Source organism: Sorghum bicolor, chromosome 1, assembly GCF_000003195.3.
Source record: "Sorghum bicolor cultivar BTx623 chromosome 1, Sorghum_bicolor_NCBIv3, whole genome shotgun sequence".
Taxonomy (NCBI): domain Eukaryota; kingdom Viridiplantae; phylum Streptophyta; class Magnoliopsida; order Poales; family Poaceae; genus Sorghum; species Sorghum bicolor.
Genome location: NC_012870.2, coordinates 62,266,117 through 62,276,285, shown reverse-complemented (window position 1 = coordinate 62,276,285; position 10,169 = coordinate 62,266,117). Strand labels below are relative to the sequence as shown.

General features: G+C 38.9%; 1 protein-coding gene and 1 long non-coding RNA gene across 3 annotated transcripts; one reads left to right on the top strand and one right to left on the bottom strand.

The window, feature by feature from the left end:
• LOC8066036 (1-(5-phosphoribosyl)-5-[(5-phosphoribosylamino)methylideneamino] imidazole-4-carboxamide isomerase, chloroplastic) lies at nucleotides 340-5,594 on the bottom strand. 2 transcript variants are annotated; one of them, XM_021451967.1, is made up of 9 exons: nucleotides 5,371-5,594; nucleotides 5,088-5,202; nucleotides 4,941-4,999; nucleotides 4,418-4,625; nucleotides 3,332-3,417; nucleotides 2,457-2,558; nucleotides 1,953-2,086; nucleotides 1,276-1,324; nucleotides 340-803 (listed from the first exon to the last, which is right to left on the bottom strand). In XM_021451967.1, the coding sequence occupies exons 2-9, from the start codon at nucleotides 5,191-5,193 to the stop codon at nucleotides 624-626; spliced, it is 924 nt and encodes a 307-aa protein (XP_021307642.1). In that variant the 5' UTR covers nucleotides 5,194-5,202; nucleotides 5,371-5,594; the 3' UTR covers nucleotides 340-623. The 2 variants fall into 2 exon arrangements, with proteins under 2 accessions (XP_021307642.1, XP_002465114.1); XM_002465069.2 differs by having other exon boundaries at nucleotides 5,281-5,593.
• LOC110431791 lies at nucleotides 7,142-9,675 on the top strand. Its single transcript, XR_002449250.1, has 4 exons — nucleotides 7,142-7,490; nucleotides 8,807-8,914; nucleotides 9,137-9,218; nucleotides 9,328-9,675. It is a non-coding gene; the product is annotated as an uncharacterized LOC110431791 (long non-coding RNA).

The following is a 10,169-nucleotide window of genomic DNA, read 5'->3' as shown; positions in this document are numbered from 1 at the left end:
AGACGTGAATAAAGAAGAGTGTGAAATTCTTGTTCTTCAGCCATCTAACTAAAACCAAACTGTTAATTTGCCCCTAGAGATTCATAGGCAATTTTACCATCCAAACTATTTGGTGCAGATTTTCAGGTGGTGCAGATTTTCAGGAACTCGTCTACGTCTAGGTAAAAGAAACTGAATAGGTCGAATAAACATCAGGTATAGCAAACCAGAACAGAGAATCTATATCTATATGCAATAAGATTGTCAAATACCCAAATTCTTCTTCAGACTGCAGCTTACCAAAAAAATCTTGATTAGCATAAAATCCATTCTTAGAAGCGATTCCAAACGAGGTCTATGTTTTTTGGATTCAAAATTTTGAACTAAATAGGAGAATATGAATGGTAAAAAATAGAGTACAAGTTTAGCATCAACATTAAATAAATCGAACGATTTAAGAAAAATAGATATAATGGGCACTACCCTGGCTACATTTTTTTCTAAAACAAAGAATTTAGAAACTAGAATGCAAGTATTCACTTAAGACCAACTGAATTATTTGCAACAGAATGTTTAGAAAGTATACTTTGTGTCGAAGGTTGAACCATATGAACTGGTAATACTGATCAATACCACATGTTCCTTCACACTTGGCCAACCATACTTTGCTTCTTGTGCCAAAGGACAACATCTTTGTAGGCCAAATCTCCTCCAAATATATCTAGAGCACTCCCAACAGTTACATCTACTCGACTTTTGCCTGCTTTCTTTATCCTCTCTAGGTCATCCATTGTTGACACGCCCCCAGCATAAGTTACTGGGATCTACAGAGTCAAAGAAACAGCTGTGAGCTTAGAAACAGGAACAAAAACACTATAACATAACATATCTGCACAGAAATATATTAAAATTTCATTTGTTGATAATCTTCATGAGTTATCGCGCGTGACAGTTTTGAGATAAATAGAAATAAGCATGGAAAGATGGCTAATCAACTAGTCTTTGATTTGACTTGACCGAGACCTGTAGAAAGACTAAAGAGAATTTTAAATTATGACCACAGTCAAGTTAGCTCATTGCTTTTGAAATAATAATCACCATCAAAAAATATTTGCTATAAAAGAGAATACAGGGGTATTCTTTGCTTCCTATTTTGGTATAGTTTGCTGAGCATAGCATAAGCTGTAAAATTAGTGAAGATTACAGTATGCAGTAAACAGGAGAAAAAATATATAAATAATGAAAGGAAGATCCAGAAAAGAAAACTGGAAGTCCAAATTTGACGTTTGTACGCACTGGTGAATGATGCCCCAATAGTTCCACAAGTTCCTCATCAATCCCTAACCTGTAATTCACATCCTAGCTTAAAACAGAATCAAGGTAACTGGACAATAGCAAATTTCAAACTGCAAGAGCAGGATTACCAACAAGATTTCAGAATATAAGAAATCAAGTTTCGGTGAGTTAGAGTACTTAACATGGATGAATATGGAAATTAATTAGATAATACAAAGTGATAATCAATCCAAACAGAGAATTAGATCAAACTCGAAATTAAACTCCAAACAAAGAGCTAGGTTTTCGATCCCCTTGTACTATTACAATTAATAATGTCTTTTATTTTATACTTCCCTTTGTTGGTAGTTTATGTACCCAACTTGTTTGGGATAAAAGGCATTTTTTTTTATTGTTGACACTCACAAAAAAGAGAGGATATGTAGTAAGATTTTCATTTGGGAGCAGCAGATTAATTCCAATGGTAGGACAAAATATATCTCTATATAAAAAGGCTCAAAAAAGAAACAATTTCAGAACTTCAAATCGGTATATAAAAACTGGTCCATCATATATATGTCAGGATAATAGGATATGACAACTTGCAAAGCAATTTTGTCCCATATGGTCATGTCAATGTTGCAATATGAATTTCTATCAATAAAAGAAAGACTTGATGACAAGGAACATAGATGCACCTTTTGCCCTCCACATCAACACCATGAACCAAAAACTCATCTGCAAAGGCAGCGAGATATTCTAATGTCGGTTTATCCACAAACACATCACTGAACTTTTGCCACCTGTCAGTTACAATGGTATATCTGCCATCCTAACCAGGAACAATATGGTTAGAAGATAATCAAAGACTGAAAGAGTGGAAAATAAGATGAAAAAAAGTGTCTGTACAAGGAATATGCTCGCTTTCTTTCTCCGATTACGTAAAGAAAATGCAATGAAGAGTAGCATTTGCGGCCACAAAAAGAGTGCACACATAAGAATGCATCTACCACAGTTCAAATAAAATAGTTAAAATGATTACTTCACTCGATCTATTTCATTGCATTTGCATATATTATCAGCATATTCAGCAAATCACAACCCCCACACTGTTCACTTGTTTTCACAGATGCAAAAGAACCAAAACATGAAACTAGCATCATAAAATGAAAATTAACATAATTGCCCTATGTACTTGGTACCTTTTTTCGACAGCTAAGGTCCAGCACAAGCCTCTGTTTCCCAACCAGCTCGACAAGTTTTCTCAGACTTTCAATGTTCATCTTGCCATCGCTAAACACATACTACATAAAAGACTTGAATACATGAGTTGCAGATACTCAAATAATATACAAGGCAACCTGCAGTAAAAGCATGTTTGTGCAAAGAATAATATCCAGCAATGATAACTATCAAACAAAGAAACAAGTGCAATAAGGGAAAAAAGCTTTCACCTCCACATTAGAACTAGATTAGGACTGTCATCAAAGGTTGCTTAAGCAGAAGATGCAGGTGTTATTAGCAGAGAATCATCAATACTAGCAGCTGAAAAGTGATAACATCATCTACTTGCGCCAAGTTCTAAGTGGCATCCAGAGATGAGACTTACAGCGAGGATGGGCAACTGAGGGTATTGACCAGGTAAGAATATTGACAAGCCCAATGTGGAATAGGAGCTGTCAAAGAATGGTGATGAAGTATTCCTCAACGGCAGCAATGCGACTACAAACTTGAGATGAAATTGAGGCAGCCAAGATGCAAATCACATTGGCATGGAAGGAATAAACAAAATGTGGTGGTAGAAACTTGGACAAGAGAGTAATAAGGAAGATGTGATGCATCAGTGACTGGAGATAGGATTTCTATAAACCTTGTTCTGACAAGAGATGCAGGCTTTTGAGGAAACGGTGGTATATTTAGACCAACGAAAGCAAATAGAAATACGAATATAATGGAGATAGGCCCAAATTATATCATCATAAGTACAGAATAGCCAAAAACATTTACACAATACATCACATGATGAAGGAAAAAAAGAATAGCGAAGTTTACACAGATTTAGAGCATGAGCACGTACAGAGGTCACTATCACATGACTGGCCCCTTCATTAAGGTAAGACATTGCATTCTCCAAATTTATTCCACCTCCAACTTGCAAGCCACCTAGTATGATAGCCCATGTTCATTGCAGTTTGTCATTGATGGCATCTCATGGCTTACAGCAGAAACAAACCATACTAACAGAAATCACTAGAAGATGTAAAAGTCTCCATCACAAGAAGGCTGTTGGCTGTGACCGTAGAGAACTAAACAAGCACAGGACAGATAATACTTTACCCTGTAATCTCACAGAAATTAGGGTTTCAACGAAGATAAGTGTAACTGAAGTACATTGAGTAATGACTAATGAGTATCACCTAATACTACCAGACAAAAGCCATCTACAGGGTGGGAGCCTAATATGTTTATGTGCTAATCATCACCAGCCTATCAGAAAGGAAATTAACACAATGAACTTAATTGTTGTACAACAAATACCACCTTTCTGTTCAGTAAATTTCATGACCCTGTACAAAGGTCGTATATTTGACAAAATAAGCTCAACTGGTACATAATACAGTTTCTTGGATACCATAAACCAGTATGCATATGCAGAATCATCTTGTATCTAACTCTAACAAAACAAAAACCAGAGTAACCATAATTATTTATGATATACATGTGTTCCACAATCGAAAGACTATATACTTAAATTATTGCATTGAATACAGATGATGAAAATGAAATAAACATTTTTATCCATCAGCAGCAGCGTTTGATCCAACAGCCAAACGCAAGAGGCTAACCGAATGCTATGGGGCAAAGTCGGCGTGGAGGGAGACTAGAGTATTTGGGGGAATTGGATTGTTTGTTCTTTCTCCATTGCTTTCTCCTTGGTACATCACCTCCCTTTATATAGAGAGGAATCCTGGCCACCTAAGGAAGGCCCAATCAAATCATAACAAACCATATCCAATCCTATCTCTAATTGACGCAAATCTAATCCTATCTCTTAACTGATCAAATCCCTCTAATTGATCCTGTGGCCCCTGGGCCCCTAATTGATGCCCCATAACACCGAATGAGCAATCACAGTTCTTGCAGCAACTAGATAACAACTCACCAGGATATGCATGTAGTGCCTCCAGTGCAGCAGCCTGGCTTGCGGGATCTGCGCCAAGCATTATAACATGTCCTCCAAGAAGTAAATCTTCTTTATATAATTTTGCAAATTCTGCAGGAGATTTGTCTGATTCAAAGTTTGTCACAAGTTCCATGCCATCATTGGATGAATCCCGAAGAGTAGAACCAACAATCTGTTTAACTTTCCCCTGAAAATTCAAAAACATATCTCATAAGATAAACGGTACTTTTACAGCCACAGGTGTGAGGTGTCTGAACTCTGATCTTAGATGACTACTGATTGCCACAATTCGGTAATTTTAGCACCATTAGTCCACAGCCTAACCACACCACAGGAAAGAAAATGATATACTTAAAAGTTGATCATACCATGACACAACCGGGGCACCAATTTACAATCATGTATAAATGTAAAGCTGTCCACAGTACTTTTATTTTTATTTTTTTCACACACACATATAAGTATAATAACAGAACAAAGCAAAGGAACCACTTATATGCACCTTGTGAATGTCGATGCATGGTCTGAAGCTAACGGCAGCGCACACAACAGCCCGTCCTCCTGCCAGAACACACGGCCAATTTGTGTCAAGGCACAGACCACAGCAAAACGAAAAAGAATACTACATATACATAGATGAGTTACCTACCCGACGCGCCGCATTTCGCCGGGCGGAGCGAAACCCACGAACCCACCAAGCCACGGCGCGACGCCCACCGCGGAGACGGTATCCTCACCGCGCATTTCAACGCCATCCTCCGCCACTGTAGGTAAGAAGCGAATGAGAGCAAAAGTACCGATATGCAAGACGGGAGGACACCGAGATGAGAGACGATGCTTACCACCACCGTCGCCGCGGCCAGTCAGCGTGATAGGGCAAGAGCTGCAAGGAGGAAGAGGATGGAGGGGAACAAGTTGCTCAGTGCTCTCACCAGCTATGCTCGGCACTTCGGCACGGAGGGAGAAGGACTCGCGGGCACGGGCCCCTAAGCCGACGGCGCCGCGGCGGAGTGCGGCCTTGGAGGCCCCCGTCGCACGGGCCGCGGGTGCCGGCCGGCAGCAGCAGCCAGTAGGGCGCAGCCGCGCAGGGAGCAGGGCCGGTGGACGGTGGTGGTGGAGGACGGGACGCCGGCCGCGGCCGCCAGCGCCAGGAAAGGAGTCGCCGAGTATTACTCTCTTAGCTGGGCCGGGCCTAGGGTATGGCAGGCCATACCCATGCAGCCCATCAGGCCATACTCGTTACAAACTCGAGTTGGCTCGTTAAGCTCACGAGCTAAGTATAAAAAATACACAAAATATGATATTGCATTTATCTAAAGCTTAAAAATATTAATAATAAAAAAATAATATATCTAATAGTCCAGTCGAACAAAATATTCATACATATAAACTATTTTATAAAGTGCATGACATGAAGTAATACAAAACTAATATAGTTTATGATGACTTTTTCTCTATAATTGGAGCTCGTTTAGCTCGCGAGCGGTTCACGAGCTGGCTCGAGTTGGCTCATTATAGCTAATGAGCTAAAATCTTGGCTCGACTCGGCTTGGCTCGTTATGATAACAAGCCGAGTCGAGCTGAGCCGAGCCAGCCACAAGCCGAGTGAGCTAACGAGCTTCGATCACTGCATCACATCATTCGGACCCGGAAAGCCATTGAAGCCCACTTGACTTGCGGGTGAAGACGGCCCCGGACATGTTTGATTGAATTTATCAACACTAAATTTCAACCATGAAATAGTGTTTTTTGTCATAACAAAACAGCAATAGCAGCTGCTGAATTTTCAGCCAGCAAACTCTTACCCCGTCTCATAAGCGATAAATAAATAGTCCATGTGATAACAACCACGATTGGGGTCGAGCATGAGATGTGTGACCAATTAATCTACAGACACTAATACAAAAAATATTAATTGTGACCTTTTAAAAACTCTCTTTAAGGCGAGCAAAAATTTGAACCGCCTCAGTTAATGGCTAGAAATAATTACTTCTATATTTATATGTCTAGATTTAGGATGTATATGATCGGACGAAATATGTGTACACGCAGTATATGATCATACTAGATAATCTAAAGTGATATGTATGTTAAGCATGCATGTATACATGAAGTATGCGGTTATATTTATTATATATACTATATTAGTAACATTTTAGTAATATATTAAAAAATATGGATTCCTTGTTGGCCCTAGATGATACCGAACTAACTTTAAAGATCAAAAAATATATTTTTGAGATTTTAGGGACCTATATGACATCTACAAACAACTTTAGGGATATGTGATAGATTTTACTCCTTTTAAAGTCTGTAACTCCTGCCTATGAAAAAATGTCTGAATTGCAACCAAGCAAAAATGTTCATTAATCTAGACTATAGTTCTTGACCTAACCAAGCAAAAATGTTCATTCATCTAGACTATAGTTCTTGACCTAAAGATTCACTCCATATATTCTAAGTTATAAGTTGTTTTTTTTTGTTATATAAATTTTACTATGTATCCGGATATATATTATATTTAAACTAAATTAAAATGATTATAGAAAAATTAAAGTGATTTATAATTTAGAATGGATGCTCATGATTTAGTATCTATCTCTACAACTAAAACATTTAAAACTGTTCCGTCCACCTTCTATTTGGTGTAGCGCGCTCCCAGCCCCTGCCCGACAATTCTGCACGCGGGCTCGCTCCCAGTCCCAGACCACGCCTAGCACTTTCCGCATGTGCGATGGCTGCAGCCTGCAGGCAATCTCCTCCCCCAGTCAAGCCTAGGAGCTCGTATCCTCCAAACACGCTCGCATCCTCCAATCACACCAACGCCGCCGCCCCCTTCGACGACGAGCCCCGCCACAGCCTCCCGCGCCAACATGCAACGCGACCTGTCTCCTCTCCCGCACACTGACGTTGTCTGACTACCCATGCCTCGTCATACTAGGCGCTCAGGTCTCCGCCGCCGCCGCCGCACGCCGAGAGCTCCTGTCTTCATCGGTCACTTTGCTAGATCTTTATCAGGCTCTTCACCTACTACACGATGAGAAACCAACAGGTATGCCCACCCTTTGAGGACCCGAGCATTTGGTATTCGATCGAGTCTGATATGTTCTAATTGTAAGAGTATGCAATTATTATGCCTGCGAACCAAATGTCCTTTACTGGATCCACGCTATTGTCATTGTACGTTGCTTCACTAGGTCGTGGTGCGTTACTTTGCTAGGTCGTGTTCTTCATCCAAAGATGCAGCAATCCTTGAATATTCTAGGTGTCCATTAGTGGTGGTTTTACTATAATCGATTAGCATGACTCTGGCACCCGTCTCTTTTTGTCCCTTCGTTTCTATTGAATCTGTGATTTAAGTCCTCCAGTTCCTGTCCAGATGGACTGAAAGTTACTCTTATGAGTCTGCAAATGCCCTCCACTATGAAATGCAGCAGTGGAAATCTAAATGATATTTACTCTATGGACTAAGTATAAAGAATTATTGGACATAAGGAGTGCTTAATGGGTAGTTTATAGTTCTAGATTGCTCAAGTTAATATGTATTTTTTTATTTCATTGGCATGTATGGTTATGTGAAGGAATCAACACAGGCTGCTTAAGTGGATACCAAAGTCTTGTGCTTTTGACGAGTTCCATAACAGGCTTGGCGGCTTATCTCTTGATTTTGGTATTGCTGATTAGTTCTTAGCACTACTATAATAGTTGCCTGCATCTATTGTCTATAAAATCCATTTTTCCTATCAGTCTACATTTTTTGTCTAATGATAAACTTACATGAAAGCCTGCTACTGATAATACTGCTAGGGAAAAAACAAACTGCTGCTAATTCTAATACTGACACTACCAATGCTAATGCCACTAATACTACTATTGCTATTGGCATGTATGGATGTCTCATTGCACTAACATTAATAGTGCCTTTTTTTATAGTAATTTCATTTCTCAATGCTTGATGTTCAACTAATACCTTTTGCATCTAATAATACTTCAACTTCTAAATTTTCCCTGATTCATACAGATCTGACGACCATAATGTGCTTCTTATTGATCCAGGGGTGTTAAGCTCCATGCATGTATTTCAGGATTATTAACCTTTTCATGTAATTTCCATAATGTGCTTTTGTCATGTAGCCAATAGCCAGTACATGCCACTAATCATTTTAGGAGCATTCATTTTTATTACTGGCTGTAAAAACATTGGACGTTAATCCTTTTTTGTCATGCTATATTCAGTTTTTGACTTTTGTGCTCTTTTTTTAACATTGGAGACTATCCATATAATTTTTAATGCTCATTTAGTAGCAAAATTGAGGCAGAGGTGATTGTACATTTACTTAATTATCATGTTGTTGCCTGCATCCTCAGCTCGAAGCTATGGAGCACACATGATGAATGATGAATGGAAGGCAGATCCATTAAACTAATGTCAATGGGTGGGCTGACAGTAAAGATACTAAAGATTCTTCACGAAGTGTGAGTCAAATACCCAACTGACAAATTTCAATTGCCCATTACTTTAGAATTTGTTTCTATTATCAGAAGTCTAGCTAGAAGCAACTTTTCTTTGCTGGCACCTTGAGAAACATTCAAAAGCATATATGTTCACATTTCAAAAGATATAGGTTACCTGTTCAAATCCATTGATCTCTATCTGAAATATCAAATATTGCCTTTTGTCTTATTCATGCATGCTAGGGACCTTCTTGCACTACCTCCTCTTGTTGACGTAGGATTGAGATGGTTCACTTTAAAGTTCAACTTCAACCCAGAAGGGAAGGTAAAATACTAAAGCTTTGTTTAATTTTTCAAATGATATTATTTTCATATTCAAGAGCCAAAGTGGGTATTAATATAATTCATCTTACCTTACTCTTCCTACCATGCAGGTTTTACCACAGCTCTTGTAGGTTATGTTTTGCAATTGCTACTCATGTTCTTTGGATTAAAAATACTTGCGCATAGCATAAATTTATCCAATTATGAATGTCTATTTTTTATAATCTTAAACAATTTTTTAAAATGTAAAGTCAGTGTGTAACCGCAAACATAAATGTGTCCAATTATAAATGTCTAAATTTTCAAGGTTACATGATTCTTATTGCAGATTATGGTGCATCTTATCTTGTACTCCCTCCGTTTCAAATTATAAGTCATTCCAAGAATCTTGGAGAGTCAAAACATTTTCAAGTTTGACCAAAAATATAGAGAGAAATATAAAGTTTTATGTCATAAAATAGGTACACTACGAAAATATAACTAACAAAGAATCTAACGATACTTGATTGATACTAAAAATATTATTATTTTTCTATATAAATTTGGTCAAACTTGAAAAACTTTGACTCTCCAAGATTTTTGGAATGACTTATAATTTGGGACGGAGGGAGTAACAATTTTATTATTCCCGGTGCAACGCACGAGCACTTATCTAGTCCTATACTCTTAAAGTTGTAGACTGCTCCTCCTCGATGAATAGTATCCAGACTCATATCACTGCTCCCACAACAGTGAATCCACCGAGGCCCTCCGATCCATCGTAACCTCTCCAATACCGTTGACGCGTGCATACTTCCTGAAAAGGCCATCCTCTCCTCTCTCTCTCTCTCTCTCCTGCTCCTGTTGCGTTTGACACGGGACACCTCCGATTCTCCTCACAAAACATTGCTTCCGGCACAGCAGTAAACGGGAGCCAATTCCACGCGTCTCACTTCTAGAAACAACGGCATCC

What these genes read in the sequence shown, in the direction of transcription:
- LOC8066036 (XM_021451967.1), bottom strand. Translation starts at nt 5,193, where the DNA reads ATGGCGTTGAAATGCGCGGTGAGGATACCGTCTCCGCGGTGGGCGTCG. An exon ending in GTTGATGTGGAGGGCAAAAG is followed by an intron (nt 1,325 to 1,952) that starts GTGCATCTATGT and finishes TGTGAATTACAG; the next exon opens with GTTAGGGATTGATGAGGAAC. An exon ending in TATTGGGGCATCATTCACCA is followed by an intron (nt 804 to 1,275) that starts GTGCGTACAAAC and finishes TTGACTCTGTAG; the next exon opens with ATCCCAGTAACTTATGCTGG.